The sequence below is a fragment of the Agelaius phoeniceus genome, chromosome 23 (assembly GCF_051311805.1).
Source record: "Agelaius phoeniceus isolate bAgePho1 chromosome 23, bAgePho1.hap1, whole genome shotgun sequence".
Lineage (NCBI taxonomy): Eukaryota > Metazoa > Chordata > Aves > Passeriformes > Icteridae > Agelaius > Agelaius phoeniceus.
The window spans coordinates 1,343,225-1,363,957 of NC_135287.1; the positions used below are offsets into that span (position 1 = coordinate 1,343,225).

A 20,733-nucleotide genomic window follows, 5' to 3' on the forward strand; every position below is an offset into this window, starting at 1 on the left:
AGGTGTGACAGTGTCATCCAGGTGTGACAGAGTGATCCAGGAGTGACAGTGATCCAGGTGTGACCCTGTGCTCCAGCGGCTCCTACTGTCCTCCAGCATGTCACATTGTCCTCCAGGGTGTGACACTGTGCTCCAAGGAGTCATACCCTGCTCCAGGGTGTCAGACTGTGCTCAAGGGTGTCACATGATGCTCCAGGGTGTCACACAGTGTCCCAGGGTGTGACACTGTGCTCCAGTGTCAGATCCTGCTCCAGGCTTTCATACTCCAGGCTGTCACAGCATGCTCCAGAGTGTGACACTTGGAGTGCTCCATAGTCTCACACTTTGCTCCATCATGTGACACTGTGCCCCAGGGTCTCACACTGTGCTCCAGGCTGTCACACTCTGCTCCAAGTGTCACACTCTGCTCCATGGTGTGACACTGTGCCCCAGGGTCTCACACTGTGCTCCAGGCTGTCACACTCTGCTCCAAGTGTCACGTTCTGCTCCATCATGTGACACTGTGCCCCAGGGTCTCACACTGTGCTCCAGGCTGTCACACTTTGCTCCATCATGTGACACTGTGCCCCAGGGTCTCCCATTGTTCTCCAGGGGCTCAGACTGTTGTGTTCATACGTCACTGTCCCTGGTGAGTGACCAACCTCCTCTCCTGCCCTGCCTGGGGTCCAGAGTTCTCTCTCCCATCCTGCTCTGGAGTAAAATTTCCCTGGAAAATGTCCCTGCAGATGGGACAGGCACTATTTATGATCAAATAATTCTATGTATTTCAGTAATACAGCTCCATAGGGAACTGTTCCAGCACAGACCCCACCTGCAGTGCTGGGTCCAGCTGTGGGGCCCCCAACACAAGAAGGATGTGGAGCTGCTGGGGCAAATCCAGAGGAGAACATGGAGCTGCTGGAGCCCCTCTGCTCTGGAGCCAGGCTGGCAGAGCTGGGGGTGCTCACCTGGAGAGGAGAAGGCTCCAGGGAGAGCTCAGAGCCCCTTGCAGGGCCTGAAGGGGCTCCAGGAGAGCTGGAGAGGGACTGGGGACAAGGCCTGGAGGGACAGGACACAGGGAATGGCTCCCACTGCCAGAGGGCAGGGATGGGTGGGATATTGGGAATTAGGAATTGTTCCCTGGGAGGGTGGGCAGGCCCTGGCACAGGGTGCCCAGAGCAGCTGGGGCTGCCCCTGGATCCCTGGCAGTGCCCAAGGCTGGGTTGGACAGGGCTTGGAGCAGCCTGGGACAGTGGAAGGTGTCCCTGCCATGGCAGGGGTTTGGATTAGGATGGTGTCCAAGGTCCCTTCCAGCCCAAACCTCTCAGGTATTCTGTGACTCTGGGATATCCAGACTCTTGGATACCAACACCTTGTAAAGAGCCTCTCCAATTTTCTGCTGGCTTGGAATGAGCACAGGGACAGAGCAGAGTCCTTGGCTGGCTGTGCTCCCTGCTCACACTGGGCACAGTGACCTCACAGTGAAGTAACCAAAATAACTCCAGGTCTGTGAGATCCCCTCAGGTTTTTGGGATAATTTTTCACACGACAGACTCTGCTCTCCAGTTCAGACCCTGCCCATCCCTTGCTCCTCAGCAGCCCAACCCAGACAGCCAAGTCCCAGAAACCTCTGGCAGAAAGGTCTGAAGGGACTTTAAGGGACTGAGGTGCCCTTGCTGGGCATTGTGGGCAGAGGAGCCACTCCATGAATCCTGCAGGACACTGAATGTGCTCCAGGTGCCTGGCAGGATCCTGTCCCTGTGTCTGCAGAGCTGCCTCCCTTCCCTCTGGGGAAGTTTTGGGGATGGCTGCACCCAGAGCTGACCCTGTAGGACACACATAACTGGGAATAGCATCACCCAACTGAGCAGGACACTGAGCTGTCCCTGAGAAAGCACCATGGAATCTTCAGTGACAGCAAGGGAGAAGATCCTTCACTTTGTGTTCTCTGGAGCCCAGCATTTCCTACCAAACACAGCCTTTTCCTGGGAATTGAGAAGTTCTGCCAGCCTGAGTCCCCCTGCAGCCCCTGCCCTGCCCTATCCCAGGTGAGGGATTTACCCCAGCAGGAGGAGGGTGTAGCTGTGGCCACACAGGGAGGATTCACCTGGGGAACAATGACAGTGTCAGAGGAGGGCAGGGAGCTGTGAGCCATGGATGAATTCATGGACTATCACTCCTTCCTCAGCTCCTGCATCACCCATGGGCAGGCTGGGATTCATAGAAATACTCCCTCATCATTGGAAAGGGTTTGTGGCAGGGCATTTCAGCTGCCAGATCAATCCCTGGCTTTTCCCAGAGGTTCCAGGGGCTGTCCATGCTGGATTTGCTCAGGCTGTGGATGCCCACAGGTAAAAGGAACAGGCTGGATTCAAAAGTTCTCCAGAGCACAGCCCCTGTGCCAGGGGCAGAGTCCAAGGAACAGCTCAACACAGCTCACTCCCATTGTCCAGAGGCTCCTGGTTCCAGCAGCTCTTTCTGGGGATGCCAAGAGTTTGCATCTTTTGTTTGGGACAGTTTTTCTTGGACTGGCCAAAATGGACAAGCAGCTTGCCTGGCACTGACCAGTAAATCCTCTGTACAGCTCCAGCCTGGGCTCCAGAGGTGTGGAAATAAAACCATCACTGTCCCAGGTCTCTGTCTAGGAGCCACCTTTGACTTCTGCTTGAAAGAGCAAAATAATGGATTCCAGGAATTTCTGAACCTGACTCAGGGGCATATTTCCTCCTTTCTATCCCTCTTTTCCTATCCTTTCATTCCTCCTTTCTTCCACCCCTCTTTTCTTTTGAAATTTGCTGCTTTTTGGTGTAAAGGCCCATTTTAATTTGTTGTTGTTGTTGTTGAGTGAAGGAAGGAAGAACAGACACCGGGGTCCTGCCTGTGTGGTCCCCTCTTACAGAGAGAACACCCAGCTCCTCCAAACTTGCATCTGCCTGTGCTTCAACCCTGCTCTCAGGGATGGCTCGGGAGGAGGGAAACTCCACTGAAAGAGGCTGCAGAACGGCCAGAAGGATGGCAAGGGTCGGGTGGTTTGTCCCAGCCAGGTAAAGGCAGACAGGAGGGAGATGCTGGCGCAGAAGGAGCCGGCAGATCCCACTAGAGGGCTCACACAGGGCTCCGCGGGGAGCTCCTCCCGGCAGGCACCAGAGCAGGTCCCTTGCCTTGGGCTGACACAGCCCCGGGGCAAACACCTGGGGGGCCACGAACCTTGGCGGTATTTTCATGTTCTGGAGCAAAAGAAACATCAAATCACAGAACCCCAGAGGGGTTTGGACTGGAAGGACCCTTCAAGCCCATTCAATGCCAGCACTGCCATGGGCAGGAACACCTCCTGTTGTCCCAGGCTGCTCCAAACCCCATCCAGCCTGGCCTTGACACTGCCAGGGATCCAGGGGCAGCCACAGCTGCTCTGGGATGTCTCTGCAGAACAGCTCCAAAGCATTCCCAAATTTCATTATTTCAGCTGGACAAAATCCGTGCCACAGCTGGGATTGCCCAGGGAAGTTTGCCCACATCCATCAGCACAGGAGAACTATCTTTCATGTTTGAAGATCAGACACATTTTGTAATATTTTTAAAAATCACTCACTGAGTTTAGCTGCAAATGCACATTAGGGGAAACTCAGTAAATACAGTCAAGATCTGGAATTCATTTTGAATTTATGTAAAATATAAGGAAAATTTTATTAATAATATTGGTTGTAAATTGGGTTAAACTTTACCCAGCATTCATCTAAACAATCTTCCTCCCCCCTATTCAGTATAATTTCAAATGTGACTTTTTTTTTGTTTATTTTGTTTTGTTTTTTAAATATTATTTTAACTGGGTTTTGCTCTGAGCAAGGTGCTGTCTGAGGGCAAGGGCAGATTTTGAGGCTATAACCTGCCTCAGGGTCTGATAACAGTAGAGGAGTTCATGACATTTCTATATATGAATGATGCAATAAAACAGAATTCCCATCTTCTCCCCTAAAATATTGATGCCTGCCTGGGCATCTCCTACAGGCAGTTAAGATGCACTTATCTGGAAAATTCTTTCTAGTTTGAGGCTAAACCAGGGGATCCTGGCATGAGTAGAGAGCTGGGTGGGCTTTCCATGTTGGTTAGCACTTGGAGAGGTCCTTCTGCCACCCTGCTGAGGACCAAACACCCCCACATCACCCTCAGCCCTGCTCCTGGTCTGAGGAAAGAGGAATGCCAGGCAGTGTCCCTGCTGTCCCCTGGCACTGGCAGGCCCTGGAGCTGTCCCTGGCAGAGCACACAACCCCAGCCCTGGTGACAGCACAGCCCAGGCTGGGCCTGCTGGGGGGCAGCTGCAGCTCGGGGAGAGGACACCTGAGAGCAGGAGAGCAGAGCCAGAGGGGCACTGGGTGCTGTACAGCCTGCAGCTGGAGTTAGGTGGGATTGGGGTCGGCATTGGCATTGGCATTGGCACTGGCATTGGCACTGGCATTGGCATTGGCATTGGCACTGGCATTGGGGTTGGGATTGGCATTGGGGTTGGGATTGGGGTTGGGATTGGCATTGGCATTGGCATTGGCACTGGCATTGGCACTGGCATTAGGGTTGGGATTGACACTGGGGTTGGGATTGGCATTGGGGTTGGCATTGTCCACTCGTGCGTGTGTGGGGTTGACCAGGCAGCTGATGGGCAGGGGAATGAGTGATTGGAGTGGCCCAGTCCATCCCCACAGACTGGGATGGACACATAGGGCAGGGAGGAGGGGATGGAGGAAGGAGGGAACGTTCTCCTGTCCTGGGTGCCCTGGAGCTCCCATGCTAAGGACTTATCCAGAGGCAGGCTGGGTGCCCTGGCAGTGCATGGCCCTGACATTCACAACAGCCTTTTCTTCTCTCCTGACAGGGGGTTACCTCTCTTTAGGGACACTGAGCACATATTTTATGTCCAAGAACCTTGGAGTCTTGAGCAAGTCGTTGATGAAGGATTTCCTGTTTGCCCAGAACCAACACACTCCAGGGGCCTTTTCCACGGCTCCCAGGGCTCCTAAGCTGTTCATGAATCAGTTTGTCCAGGCAGAGCTATTTCCTTTTTCTGAGCAGAGGAGGAAATGGCTACACAGGAATCACCACAGAAAGACAGCCCAGGACGTTTCATTCCAGAGCACACGGAGCGCTCGGACAATTTGGGTGTACAAGTACAGGTACACTCAGGATGATACTGAGCCTGTGCTTACAGGACCTGCAGAGCCCTGACATGTGTGGCTTATGGCAGCTGAGGGGATGTGGAGGGCTCCTTTTCCCTGCCAGATTTCCCTGGGATAGAGGAGTGGAAAGGGAGGAACCCCTCTGTGTGCATGGGTCTGGCACTGGGGAGGTGAGCAACTGCAGCAACCACAGAATCCCAGGATGGTTTGGGTTGGGAGGGACCTTAAAGCTCATCCCATCCCATCCCATTCCATCCCATCCCATCCCATCCCATCCCATCCCATCCCATCCCATCCCATCCCATCCCATCCCATCCTATCCCATCCCATCCCATCCCATCCCATCCCATCCCCTGCCATGGGCAGGGACACCTCCACTGCCCCAGGCTGGTCCAAGCCCCAGCCTTAACTTGGGGAGCCTGGCAATGCTGCAAAGGATCCTTCCTCCTTTTCCTGAGAAAACCATCCTTGGTAGCCAAAGGTAACCCCCATGATTATCAAAACTCCAGGCACTTTCAAGATCCATCTTTCTCTCTGTGTTATGCTTTTTCAGGAATTAACTCATTTTCCCACATTTCACCCCAGTTCTGAGATTGGGACACAGTGCAAATACCCACGAGGTTCTCATGGAGTCAAGAAATGCCACTGAGGTACAGGCAGGGTGAGATGGACTTCTGCCTGCAAAGGATCCCCACGAGAGAGCAACTGCCACAAAGGCTTTTATCTGGGGGCAAAATCAGCATCTACTGTACACTCATGAGGGAAAAACACCATGCTGCTGTTTGATGTCTTTAACATCATCATCTCTCTGTAGAGGTGCAAGGCTGCTTTCTGTTTCCAACTCTGTGCTCTGCTGTGTTCTCAGAAACCAGGAAAATGTGCTGCTAAACTCACTCTAAAGTAGAAAAACCCTTGAGAGTTTCACCATGAAACACTACAAATGCAAAGATGTTTGTGACTTAGAAATCCAAATCACATTTAAAATTAACATGAACTCTAAAAGCTTTTGCTAAAAACCAAAAATGTATCTATATTATACCTGTATTTAAAATTGAAAAATAAATGGAAATTTTTGCACTTAAAATTATGTTCAGGAAAGTGAAATTTGTTTCCAGGCTGTGGACTTGTAGTAATGTTTCAAAAGAGGCCACCTGGGCTGCTATAACAAAATGTTGGAACCCTGGATGCTGAGAATTTCAGACTTTCTGTGCTGCCAGGCTCTGACCCACAAGAGAACACTGCATTGACCTGAGGCCGTGAAGAAGCTTCCAAAATGGAATTATAGCACTGGGATTGTAGGTGTGGGGTTTGGATAGAAGTGTGTGATATCACAGGGTGGAAAACTTAAGAGTTTAAGGTTTTAGAATATAGCAATATACATAAAGCAAGATGGAGGTTTTAGGGCAGAAGCTGGTCCTTCTCCATGGGTTTAGGTGGTTTTGTGTAATTGGATAGAAAAGTCCACATTGCAGGGCACAGGTGATTAGTTATTCAGTTAAAAGTAAAAATAATTTAGGTGTCATTTCTTAATTGAACAGTTGATCCTTAAAAGACCTTGTAGAGAGGGATATGGGGCCATTTTTTACCTTGTTAGAGTGATGTACTGTAGAACTCACAGTTTGTGAGACTGTAACATAGATAAAAACTAATAAATATCTGAGTCCAAACAAAAAACACCATCTCGGATTTAATCCCAGCCTTAGCAGAAAAGAAGCAAAGAATCCATTACCAAAATGTTTTCAGGCCATTCCATTTCCCATTGACCAGGGAAAGGATTCACCTCTAGATACAAATGACAGGGGCTGGACTGTGCTTTGGCTGTGAGCTGGGCAGGTTACAACATCCCCTGGCACCCTCTGGGGTTCACACAATGAACCTTCTCCAATGGCTCCTGAATTCCCTGTGTCACCTCTATCCACTCCGAAGGGGTGGGAACAATTCTTTTTATTTTTTATTTTTTATTTTTTATTTTTTATTTTTTATTTTTTATTTTTTATTTTTTATTTTTTATTTTTTATTTTTATTATAACTAGTTATTCAAACTCTGCAATGTGGATTTTTCTGTTTAATTATAAAATACTACTTAAACTTATGAAGAAGAAGGAAGAAGAAGGTGAGGAAGAATAACTTGTTTTTTTTTTAAAACTTTTATCTTGTTTTATATCTACTATTATATTTTAAAACTAAGTTTTTTACTTTGTGATATTATATACTTTTAATTAATGATACACTTGTAATTTTAGTGTTATCAATTAATTTTGGAAGGTTTTTTTATGGCTTCAGGTTAAATGCAGTGTTCTTCTGGGAGTCAGTCTGTTAGCACAGAAAGTCTAAAATTCTCAGCATCCAGAACTCCAACAGGCACAGGCCTTTGGTTTTGTTCCACTTCACAGACTCCCACAAAGGATCTCAGTCTCCTCCCTTCTCCACAGAATTCACAGAATCACAGAATGACCAGGTTGGAAGAGACCTTCAAGGTCATGAAGTCCAACCCAGCCCCAACACCTCAACTAAACCCTGGCACCCAGTGCCACATCCAGGCTTTGTTAAACACACCCAGGGATGGTGACTCCACCACCTCCTTGGGCAGCAATTCCAGGACTTTATCACTCTTCTTGTAAAAAACTTTTTCCTGATATCCAACCTATATTTCCCTTGGTGCAGCTTGAGACATCAAAAAGCTTTCCATTTCCAGAAGTTTGCTTACAGCCTGGTAGAGCACAAATAAAAGGTGTCCTTCAGGGAAGCCCTGGCAGCCCAGCAGTGCAGCTTTCAGTGCTTCACTGGCAGAAACCCTGATTATTGCTGCATGTTCCCTCTGTGAGGCCCTGGAAACATGGCACATCCATGGGGTGCTGAAGTCAGAGATGAAATGTGGGATTTGCAGCAGCATTTGCAGCACGAGCTCTGCCCTGGCAGTCTCATGCCCAGTCCGTGGGGTGTCCATGGAGACTGGGAGGGGCACATCCTGCAGGACTGCACGAGCAGGGTGCTCAGGCTGTTAAAAATGAGTCACAAAAGAAGGAATTGCAGGAGAGTGGGACGTGGTCCTGCACAGAGATGTTGATGTGCAGGACAAGAGCACAAATGGACAGTGTGTGCTTTGCCTTCATTTGGGCTCAGGGTTTGGACTCAGGAGCTGGGTTCAACGATCCCTGTGGGTCCCTCCCAACCGGGACATTCTGGGATTCTGTGTTTAAGACTGTAAGTGTGGAAAGGGTCTGTCCTTACCTGGATCCGTTCATGTGGTCATACTCCCGTTTGACACTGACCCTCACAGGCTGGTTGATCCACTCCTGCTGGGGGGGCAGGGGGTTGATCTTGTGGGGCTGCCCGAAGTCGGGGCTGCCGGAGGCCGTCATGTCCTTGGGGAGCTGCGCGGCCGCGCCGTACGTGGGGTCAAACAGGGACTGGTCGTCGCTCACCACCGACAGAGCCTCCTGGGGAGAGACAGAACCAGCCCTCAGAGCTGTGACTAAAGCAGGAACTGCCCTCTGGTTCTCCCTCTGAGCTGGGAGCACCTGCAGGGCCCCACAGCTGCCCTGCACTGGCTGCCACCGCCACCTGCCCGAGGAGCAAGAGCCCGGGGTCCAGGAGCCCCTATGCAAACCAGGGGTTACTCTGCTCTGCTTTGCTGCCATTTCCACCTGCCAGGGGCAATCAGAGCCTCTGGGGTCCAGGAGCCCTTATGCAAACCAGGGGTTACTCTGCTCTGCTTTGCTGCCATTTCCACCTGCCAGGGGCAATCAGAGCCTTTGGGGTCCAGGAGCCCTTATGCAAACCAGGGCTTGCTCTGCTCTGCTTTGCTGGCTGCTGGCTTTGGGTGGGAGCAGCGTTCAGGTTCACTGGAGCTCTGCAAACAGCAGAGGAGCTGCTGGGGCTGTCACCTCACGGGGGCTGTGTCACCTCATGGGGGCTATGTCACCCCAATGCCCACTGTGAGCAGTTCAGCCCCAGTCCCAGTGACCGACCTGCCCACCTGCTGCACTGCTGCTCCAAAGCCAACTGCTGTGTAGGGAAACACCTCTGGAGTGGCACGTGAAGTCTCTATGTCTCCTTTCAGAGGGTTTGTGTGCAGTTTGTGTTTTGAGGTTGCTGCTGAAGGAGAAGCAGCTAGAGCAGGTCACAGTTATGGGTGTTTGTGGCAGGGGAAAAAATGCATTACTTTACACTTTTTGTTTATTTGTGGGAAATGAAGGGCTGTGTGTTACCCAATTGTGCATTTCTAGAAATGCTTAAAAACAGGAAATTGTTATTCCTTTTTTTTTTTTTTTAATCCCCCCCCCCCCCCTTGCTGAAACTCCAAATATTGACAAAAAGCTCTGGCTATCAATTTCCTTGTGTGGTGGATGTGCTTGGGTTTTCCAAGTGAGGAGTGCTGGGCTCCTGATGGCTTTGGCACGGCCCTGCCTGACTCAAAGTGCATCTGGCAAGGGCTGCCTGCTCTGGAGGGAGCTCAGCTAACCACACACAACACAGCTGCCTTTATGAGTGGCAGGGCAGAAACCGAAGGAGGAACCTCCCGCACTGAAAGCAGCCCCCACTTTCATGTGAGCTGATGGAGCACACTCCAAAACAAAGCTACACTCACCTACTCTGGCCTCTTAGTGCTCAAAAGCCACCCAGCAGTGGTGTGTGGGCTGCAGAGGCTCACTGAACACACAGCTGAAACCTGGTGTGTGCTAACACCCATGCTCAACATTCACAGGGCACAGCCTCAACAGGGAGCTTCTAAAAATAAAAATTTATTGCTTTCTTCCCGCCCCCTTCCCCCAAGCAGTTGTTTCAGAGGTTTGTTTTGTAAATTCTTCCATAACCAAGGAGGGAAACAAATTTTGACAGCTTAGAGAAGTGCAGCTCCTGGAATGACACGAGAATCTAAGCACAAATCAGATACCACCAGGCTCATGATATTGTCACAAAAAATGTCAGTAATTCAGAGTTGCTGGGTAAACACAAAAATCCCCCTCAAGTTAATCCACTTAAAGAGAGTCAGGCCTACAAAAACCAGCGCTTTTCTATCTCTGATCTCAGATCATGTAACAAACCCAAACAAGCCGAAGTGGCCTAGAATTGGAGTGGCTATGCTTGAATTCAGAGGAACCCTCAAACATCTGCATAAATCCTGCTGAAATTCCAGCACTTGCTGCACTTTGTGGCCAATGTCTCACACTGGTTAGAGCCACTAAACAGCAAAAAAAAATTTTACCCCACACTGCCCAGTGGTGGTTGGTGAAAGGAGCTCACGCTGTGTTCAACCTTTCCTGCAGCTTTTCCTTGGTGGATTCACAACCTTTCAAAAATACCCCTCCCTTTTTCAGCTTTAGAGTAAGGGAGGGAGTTTAAGGTGTCCCTGGGAAGGATTGGTGTGAATTGTGTCAGAAATCCTCAAAGGGCAAGCTTTATCTCCAGGCTGCAAACTTTGCCTGTACAGGAAGGTACAAGAACAAGAGACGTTCAATCTTAAAGGGGAGCAAAGCCTTCCCATCAGAGCTCAGGATTTGCTGCTCCTCTGAATCACTGAGGTCAGGATTCACTCCAGGCAGGGGTTCCCAAATGACACATTTTCTGCAGGCCTCTACTTTTCACAGTCCAGAAAGTGTCAGGTTTCCCACCTGAGGTGGTGGGTGAACCCCACACTGGGCTGCAGAACTGACTTAGGGCCCTCTAGACCCAGTCTCAGCTGGGCAGAGACAAGGGAAATGTGAGTACCACTGCAAAGTCATCAGATAAATATTCTGCATGTTTGGGTTTGGAGATGTCTAAAATCATACTCTAAAAACATATAAAAATTGGTTTTTGTTTTAGGGATACAATATCTGGGAAAATGACGATAATGAGACTTATCCCACAAAATCAGTGTGAGAGGTTGCTTACAAGATTTTTACTGGCAATTCAGCAGGACCTATGCAGGGGTTGGAGGGTTCTTCTGAATTCAAGCTTAGTCAGGCACTCTTAATTCCAGGCTGCTTACTCTGCCTAAAGACATTTTCTTCTGAAGAAATTTTCTGGTGGTAAAAAAATTGGAAAGCGGGGATCTCTCTGGCTGTCCCCAAAACCCCCAAACTTATCAACACTCCACAGAATAACCCTGGACCAAGATCCTGGGGCTGCACAAAGTACAACTTTACGTATACAAGCAAGTACACACTGCTCTGTGACACAGAGTATGTGGCAGAGAGCCTCCTCAGATAAGGATCTTCCTTGAAAGACAAAGTGGCTGCTCAGAGCTGCCTGCATGCAACTGGTGTTAACTGGGACAGCAATAACCTCACTGGGGCACTGGGACGGAGCTCTGCCTTGTGCTGCCTGAGCAGTTTCATCCTGAAAACAGGAGGAGAAATCCGAATGCTCCGGCTGCTCTTAGCAGCTCCTGGGGCAGGAGTGGTTCGAGCTAAACCCGAGCTGGTGGCAGCACAAAGGCTCAGCCCCAGGGGAGCTGAGCCACCAGGCAGATGAGGAGAGATAGGGCTGGTGACACCTGCTCGGCTCCAGGGGCACAGCAGAGCAGTACTGGTGACATGCAAGGCAGGCCTGGTGGCACTGAGCCAGCCCCGCTGCCACCAGCTCAGCTCTGTGCCCACATCCAGCTCAGAAAAAACACAGGGGCAGGCAGCAGGCAGCAGGCAGCCGTGGCTGGTGGGGACCCTGGGCAGGGCCAGGCTGCCTGGGGCTCGGGCCAGCGCTCCGGGAAGGGGCAGGGCCCGGCCCCGGCTGTGGGGATGTGCACCGCCCTCCCTGTGCTCGCTGAGGGCTCCGCGCCCCGGCAGAGCTGCCAGGCCCGGCCTGCTCGGGGAGCCGCCTGAGGCACAGAGCGGCAGCTCCCTGAAACACCGAGCTTCTCGTCCCTGGAATCGAGAGCTGCTCAGTGTCTGAGACTGGGAAAGCACTCTGAGGTGTGCAGGTGCCAACACAGCCTGCCCAGACGGGCACTGCCTGCCAGGTCCCCCCACGGCGCTGCCTCGGCCTGTGGCCTTGGGCCGGCCAGCCTGAGGCCGAGACAGGGGCTGTGTGTGCTATTCTGGCATGTATGTTACCTTATAGTGCCTCTGGGAATAGGCTGGCCTCAGTTTTTCCAGGTTTTAATCACATTCCTGGCATAAATGTTGCCGTGGCAGCTCGTCCAGCTCCCTGGGCAGCCCAGCCCCAGCCCCTGCAGGGCAGCCCACCAGTGGCTGCCCCAAAGGAGGAGCTGGCACACACTCCTGCATCCCTCAGGCAGGAATCTGTGGTGTGCCTCTTATTTATACAGCAGTTTCCAGTTGTAAGAGAGATAATTATCAGGTTTGCCTTTATTTGGATGAGCCATCCTGACCCATGTCCCAGGTGTGAGGGGGACACAGCAGGAGGCACAGTTTGGCCTTGGCCCTGAGGACAGGAACAGCGGGTCTGACACTCTGGGAGGGCTGGCAAGCCACCAGTGCTTCAACCAAGTTTTCCTGATCTCCTTGCAAAGGGAGATGACACACACTTTAGATAAGGTTTGATTTAATGAATTGAACAGGACATTTGAGACAGGAGAAAGCTCAGGGGAGCAAGGGCTGGTGAGGTGAGTAGTCAGTGCTGTCACCCCAGGTGTCCCCAATAACTGATGTGTGCAATGTGTGTGCAATGAGATTTCACTGAACATCAACCTTTAGCTCTCTACAACACAATCATTTTTCTGGCCATAACCACATTTAAAAGGCATTACTAAAGATCAAAGCTTCATCCTCCTCCACAAAGGGTGCCTTAGAAGAGACAACAGTGCTGAGTACCTGAACCATTGTGCCATGGAGCGATGACTCCATTGCTAGAGAGGTGGCTGTTTTCTTTCCTTTTTCCCCCTCCCCAAAATTTCACCACTCCTTGTCCTGTGAGAAAATCACTCCTAAAACATTTTTGTAAAGAGAATGCTGCCAACACAGACCTGAAGAGCCCAGATCTAACGATGTAACCAAAATCCAATGTCCACCAGTGTCACACACAGCGCAGGGTTTGCTCTGAGGAGCAACCCTGGAGTAGAGATAACTTTGGCACCGCAGTGTTACAAGTCAGCATTTCTGCTGCCAACATCTCATACAAGCACAGAGATAACATCAGACTTACAAGAAAATGAGTCAAATAAGAAATTCAAAAGAGAGCAGGGTCTGTGCTGATTGTGGGGCAGCACATTAGGGAAGATCGGGCACTGGATTGGAAGACAGACAGTTCTCATCCCTGCCCTTGATCTTTGGGAGTATTTCCCTCTCCCTGCCTTCCCCTCCTCTGTACTGTGCACACTGTGTGGCCCTGAGCCCTGGCCAGTGCTGTCTCTGGGACACACACAGGAATCCTTTGGGCACACTCTTCAGATTTCCACTCTTCCCTTGCTCCCAATCAAACCAAGAATTCCCTCTGCAGCTTTTCCAGACCACTTTTCCTGAGCCTTGCTCCTGCTCTTCCACCTTCCTTAGAGGATGTGATTGGGGCAGAGACTCCCCCTAGAGTACTGTAATCATGAACATTTGATTGCCAACAACCTCAATCCAATCTTGTACACTTCACAATCCACTGAAGTCCTGCTTAGGAGCGTCTCCTGGCTGCAGCTGGAGATCCATCATCCCCCTGGTGAGTGCAGCAGGATGTCACTTGTCACTTCAAGGTGCCCTGTTCTTCCCTCTGGAACCCACCTGCAGCACTGCCCAGTGTCCCCCACTGTGCTGCTCACAGCATTTCCCCTCTGCTGCTGGTGGGGCTGGGACATCCCAGTGGCTGGAATCCCTGCCCAGAGCTGGCCCTGTCCCAGGAGGGATGGGATGAGATGCAGGCTGCTGTCACAGAGTCATGGAATGGTTTGGCTTGGAAGGGACCTTAAAGCTCCTCCTGTTCCACCTCCTGCCAAGGGCAGGGACACCTTCCCCTATCCCCGGCTGCTCCAAGCCCCCTTCCCTGCTGCAGCAGCACTCAGGGTTAAGATGGCAGTAAACCTTTAACACTGTGTCCAAGTCTCTGCAAATCTGAGGATTTCTGTGGTATAAAGGAGGGGTTTCATTCAATAATTTTAGGGCATCCCATACGGCAGGCTTTTGTCCCAGTCTGCACTGGAGACTTGCTCAGAGAGCAGGACAGTGACCTGCACAAAGAGCCACCCACTGGGCCCAGACTGCCTTTCCTTTTCCTTTTCCTTTTCCTTTTCCTTTTCCTTTTCCTTTTCCTTTTCCTTTTCCTTTTCCTTTTCCTTTTCCTTTCTCCTCCCCCTTCCTTCTCTTTCCACCCAAGCTACTCCATCCAAGGGTAGCTTGGCAGCCTTGGAACACACCATAATTCCTTCACAATTCAAATGAATGGGAAACCACAACATGGTAACTCATGCTAGGGGGAAACAAAGCAGGAGTAAGAGCAGCAGAAACAGCAAAAACACTGAAAGCCACCAAAATCATGCTGAAATCAGCTCAAAATTGGGGCAAAATGATTTGGCAAAATTCCTCAGAAGGAAAAAACACCTTTATCTTTTGGGGGTTATTTTTATGCTCACTATTCCCATGAAATTTCGTATCAAGTGGGTAAAAGAAGGCTGCTAAAATCAATGCTCTATTATTTTCATCTCAAGATCCCCAAAAGCAGACTCAAAAAGGACAAAAATATAAATCATTCTTCTGTACTTCACTTCTCAGAAAAGCACTTTACTTCAGGCACACTTTTATAGGATCTGGACCAAAGAACTTTTTTTCCTCTGTCTAGACTTCACATTAATGGTTTCAGGGCCTATTTTGGTTTGTTTCCAGCCAACTGGGAATAACCAGGTGACAGTTTCTCTTTCCCAGCAAGTTGCGGCATTAAGCATAACGATAAGGAGGCTTAAACCTGGCCTGGAACTGTGGGAAATCCCCAGGAAAAGGCTCTGTGAGGTCTCAGCACAGGCCCAGGAATGGAGGTAGAATTTAAAAAGAACCTGCCCAAATTATCTCTGTGGCCCCTTGACCTCTGGAAAGTAAATGTGGTGAAAGCTGAGGCTGAAGGGACCATCCCATCACCCTGAAATCCTGGAGCGTGCTGCAGCTCTTCCCTTGGAACATGAGCAGCAGCAGCTGTGCCTGGAGCAGGAACAGCCCTGTCAGCCCCAGCTGGCTCATCCCATCCCTGGCTGTGAACAGGGAGCTCCCCAAGCACTCTTGCCCTCCCCAGGGCTCCCCACCCTGCTGGGACTGACACTGGGATGAGGTGCAGTCCATTGGGACAAAGCACAGCTTCTGGCTGCCCTTCCCAGAGAACTCCCTGGCTTCTGTTCCCTGCCTGGCTCTGCCAACCAGGACACACGAGACAATTCAGGATGAGGCCAGAGTGAAACCTGTCCTGAGTGCTGGAAGCTTTACCTTTGGCATGGCTGGGGCCAGGCTTCTTATCTTGGCAGGTAATTTCACTGCATCACTGGAAATCTGGCATCTGATAAAAGCCAGGAAATGGCTCTAACTGGGATGGACAGTCCTAAGCTGGAGATTTTCCCAGGAGCCTGAAGTGACACAGAACTCAAAGGGATTCACCTCTATGGATTAACCAGACTGACACTACTCAGGCTGAGGACTGTTCATGATCTCACAAGATCTTTTCCAAGCCATGTCATGTTCCCAGAAAATCAATCAGCCTTTGCCAGGTATTAACACTCCTCTCAGTCTTTCCTCTCACTTTCCTGTGCTGGTGTCTCCACTCCTCCGTGCCCACGGCTTTTCTCCTCCAAAGCTGTATCCCCTTCTCACTGAGACTGACACTATTGGGTGATTACTTCCCAGGGCTGAGCACTCAAATCCACCCAGCTCTTGCTCACCTTCCTTTTCAATTCATTTCTCTGTCCCCTCACGCTTCTAAAATAATTGCGTTGCTCTGAGCAGATGTGTTTGTAAACAGAGACACATGGACCTAACTGGGAACATGCACCCTTCAGTAAATATTATTGTAGCATTTTTATGGTCTCCTCTGCTGAAGAAACAGGGAGGGAAACTGCAAGATGGTTTCAGAGTCTGGCTTGCTGACAAACCCCAAGAATCCCAGAGCACAAATGCAGAAATGCTGTGCTGACCTCAGCTCTGTCCTGGAGCACCCCGTGCCCAGCCCCTCGCCTTGATGTGCTGCCAGAGGCTCTTCCCAGGGGCCAGTATTCCATCAGGACTTTGCAGACTGACCCAGCACTGTGTCAGGAGAGCTGAGCTCACCCCGAGCTGCATCTGCCACTGCAGTGGTGTCACCTTGTCCCTCAAAGCTGAGCTTCTGGGGGGTATTTTTACCTGTGTCAGAAACTGAGACTGACAATCCTGCTGGTTTTGTTTCCAACATGCAGAGATAAATTGAAGCTTTTCAATATAAATGATTTGCCCTAGAAAGGAAAACAACAAATGGAAAAACCCCAAAATACCAGGGGTTTGTTATGAGAGAAGGTTTGTCCTATCTCTGGGCTTCCTCTCAGACTGCCTTGGAAAAGGACAGAAAGCAGAGTCTTAAAAGGACGAAGGAATAGGTGCAAACCACAAAACCTCATCTTTTCTCTTTGGGTTCCTACTGCCAAAGCACTGGAAACTGTAAAAAGAGTGTTCTCCCAGGAATTCAAGAGGTGGGAGGGGGCAGCTTTTGGAGACACAAATATTTCAGGTTGTGACTCAAGGCTCCAGCAGTGCCCATTCATTATTTTTATTCCACTTTGATACCATTGTCCCCGGTACATTCACAAGCCCGTGCCGTATCCTGTTTTGTTCCCTGACACCATTCCCTGCACAATCGCAGGAAGCCCATCAGGAAGCAGCCATCGGGGGCTGCTTTGTTTCCATCCACAGAGAACAAAACAAGCTCCTGCAGCCCGAGATGACTTATCCCAGACTGAGGAAAAACAACAGCATGAAAGGATCCCAGCAGCATCTCCAGGAGTGAGCACAGCCTGCACTGCTCCCTGGGCCAGGAGCCTGCAGCACCTCAGCAGCTCCCGAGGGAATGCTCAGCTAAAAGGAAGTATAAGGAATAATCCATCACTGACACCTACAGTGCATAGTGAAGGTCTGGACACTCTATGGGGGCAAACACAAGTCCAACACAATCCTGCAGCTGAATCCAAAAGGAGATGTGGCTTGGGTTTTCCAGTGTGAGGCTTGAGTCTATTTGTGTCCTGAGCCCTGAGCCAGGTTTGGGTTAAATCTGAGCTCAGGCTCTGGGTGCCCAAGACATCCAGACCACAAACTTGGGGTTTGAGGCCAGAGCTGGGTTTGGGTTAAATATGAGCTCAGGCTCTGGGTGCCCAAGACATCCAGAGCACAAACTTGGGGTTTGAGCCCACAGCAGGTTCCTTGGGCTGGGTCAGGGCCTGCATCCCACAGAGCCCAGAGATAAGAGGAGAGGGGGAAGGAGGTCCAGGACTCACAGGAGCCTGTTTGTTCCCCAGGGAGCACATGCATGCTCCTGATCCAGCACTGGGAGTCTGATCTCTGCCTCTGCAGCAGACAAACGGCTCTGACTGGGATGGACAGGTCCTGACAGAGAGATTCCCAAAGAGCCTGAAGTCACACAAATCACACTCCAGTTACAGGTGCTGGGAGCCACAGTGCCATAAATCCCTCTCAAATATCAGGTATAAATCTCCTGATTGGCCCAGATTTGCATTTCCCTGTCCCTGGGCACACTCGGGTGCCCCTGTGCAGCGCTGCAGCCTCTGCTAGCTCCTGACCCACACCCCAGCTGAGCCTGGCAGTGGAGCTGAGGGCTGCCACCCTGCTGGGATGGCAGGATCTGTGTTTTCCTTGTGCACTGAGCCCAGCCCCTGTGGCTCCAGTGAGGGGATTGTTTCTGCCTACGCCTATAGCAAAAGCAGAGATTTTGTGAACAAGCCTGCCCGTGGCATTCCAAGGAAAATAGCTCGGCAGCATTACACTGAGATATTTTCTTTGTCAATCTCCATCGAGATATTTGAACAGGAAAACCTAGTTTACACCAGTGGAAATTCCCATGAGCTTTTGATTTCTTTACAAAGGAACACCAATGTTTTAACTTTGGTGCAAGAGGAAGGTCCTGGAAGGATTCAGGGATTGCCATCACATCTACCTCTTGGACAAAAAGGCTGAATCTCATCCTGGCATCTGGGCTGGAGCCCAAAGTTAACATTGCCATACAAAAAGGACTTGACAAGGTGCTGTTCCTCTTCCTGATATCAAACATGGCAGAGCAAAGACCACCCCACCAACATGTCCAGGGAGCTGCAGCAGGGAAAGAGCCTCTGCTACATAAACATAGTGAGGCTCTTGCTGAGGACAAACATTCCTACTAAATAAACACATCCAAGGCCTTCTCTGGTGTTACAGCTACAAGAACCAGGCTTGAATCAGCAAAAATCTGCAAGAGCCAGGCAGTGAATACTGGCTCCTGGCTCACCCAACAGCAGATGTGAGAGTAAAGCTGAAAAAAAGGGGCTCTTTCACAGCTGTATTAATGTCCCCATGCCTCAATTTCCCTGTCTGTGTGATGCTGCCCCCCAAAGAGCTCAGATTTTATAAATCCCTTGTCCTTGGAGAAGGAGGCCACAAAACAGCCAAGTGTTATCCCAGGGGTAGGATTGATAGACAAAGCAAAACTGACTTTCCTCTGAGACTGAGCAAAAAACCCTCTCCAAAATTTCTTATCGGTGACCATTAACAGAAAGGCTGTTGGCTTTATCAGTGTGGTACTGAGAAAGGCTTTGAGCCTGGCTCAGATAAATGAGGCCCCTTGGCACCTCAAGAAGTCCAGAATCACAGAATGGTCCAAGTCTGTGCCCAGGGATAGTTTTCCACGCCTGGGAGATCCAATGTCTGGTGCAGCAGGGTCCATGGGCGAGCCCCTGGCAGGGATTTTGGATGTTCTGCTGCAGGAGGGGCAGACAAGAGCTGCAGCAGAGGCTCCTGGTGGGTTTGGGAGGGGCTGGGAGCCAGGGCTGCCAGGAGGCAAATCCCAGCCTGGAGCCTGCTCAGTGCTGTGGCTTTGGCCAGGTCACTCAGCTCTGCATCCTTCTCCTTCTCTTTCACTCTGTCCCCAAGGGCCAGTTTGGGGCTGATTCTGCAGCTTTCTGCCATCCCCAGGACCTCTGCTCAGACCTCTGTGGGATTCACATTATCCCTCAGCAGATCCCCACCTGTACAATCAATGTGATGGCTTTGTCCTGGTTTATTTTGCTGTATTTTAAATGAAAATCATTAGCTCTGAGTTGATAACTGTAGTAGGGGCTGTCAAGTTCTGTCACAGCAATGATCCCAAAAAACATGGAGATCCCAAAAGCCACCATCTCAGGGGTGCCCTGCAGACACAGATGAGGCTGTTCCAGTAATTCTGCAGCATGGTAACCAACACAAAGTACCCAAACACTGCTCAAGTCATTGTGTCAGTGTAACTAAACCAAGACTAAACCCCAGGTTGCCCCCAAAGTTCTCTCTCCTATAGAGCAGAGGATCTGCCTTTCCCCCTGCACTTTGGGGTGTTTTCTGAGCTGACTGCAGAGTGTCTTCCTTTTGCTGGAGAGTTTCTTATACTCAGCCTGGGCTCAGTAACACAAATAAGAAGCAGAACCCTCGGCACATCTCCATGTTCTCAGCAGAGCTGATAGTGCTGCTCTTATCTCCAGCAGGGCAAGTCCCCTGAGCTGTGTTGAAAAACCTTTTATCAGATGCAGTGTAAGGAGAGCTCTCTCTGAGATGTAGCTCTGCAGCTTTGGCAGCAAAGTGGGGCTTCTGAGTAAACCTCCTCTGGTTTTGTTTAGTGTTGGGGTGAGGGAGCAGGACAAGGTCCTGTTTGTGGGGCTGGCAAGGCAGGGCTGCTCCTTGGCCTTCCCAAAACAGCTCCCCACTCCCTGAGCCAGAGGAAAGCCCTGTCAGAAATGGCTTAACGATCTTCTAATATTTCCCTGCAATTAAAGGGCACATCTGTCTTGCAGACCCTGTCCTCCTCTGCTAAAGCACAGACATGAACTAAACAGTCTGTGGTGTCGGGCCAGGGTAACAAAGGGGCCCATTCATAACACAGCACTCGGCCACTTTGTGTGTGTGAAGTGAGGGAGAGTTTGCATTTGGAGAATAACCTGTGCTGGAGCACAGGAGACTTCTGCTCTCATAAATCAATCAGCTTTCCCTGCTAATAACCCAGGCTGCTCCCAGCCCTGCCTGCAGCAAGCAGCAGCCACCCTGCAGAGAGCCAGCTCTGTGGCAGGGCTGGGGCAGAGCTGCAGGCTGCCAAGGCTCCGACTGAACAGGGCTGGAACAATTGGCACCAACCGGGTTCCTCAAGGTGCGGGGACAAGGGGCCATCCCAGCCCGAGGAATTCAGGGGTGCCTCTGCAGCCTGAGCTGTGCCAGTCCTGGGCTGGCATTTCACACTGTCCCTGTGGCTGGGTCACTGCCAGGGGTGGCCCTGCTCTTGTCTTGGCAGGAGAATGGGAGCACTGCACAGCAAACCAAACCAAACCGAACCAAACCAAACCAAACCAAACCAAACTGAACCAAACCAAACCAGACCAAACCAAACCAAACCAAACCAAACCAGACCAAACCAAACCAAACCAAACCAAACCGAACCGAACCGAACCAAACCAAACCAAACCGAACCGAACCGAACCGAACCGAACCGAACC

The 20,733-nt window shown here is 50.7% G+C and overlaps 1 protein-coding gene across 2 annotated transcripts in view; it reads right to left on the bottom strand.

Moving 5' to 3' along the window:
• FLI1 (Fli-1 proto-oncogene, ETS transcription factor) overlaps positions 1 to 20,733 on the bottom strand; it is a 93,474-nt gene that overhangs the window by 34,366 nt on the left and 38,375 nt on the right. For both annotated transcript variants that reach the window (XM_077189964.1, XM_054647360.2), the window contains one exon: positions 8,376 to 8,584. In XM_077189964.1, coding sequence (XP_077046079.1) covers positions 8,376 to 8,584 — 209 coding nt within the window. The remainder of the gene's footprint in view (positions 1 to 8,375; positions 8,585 to 20,733) is intronic.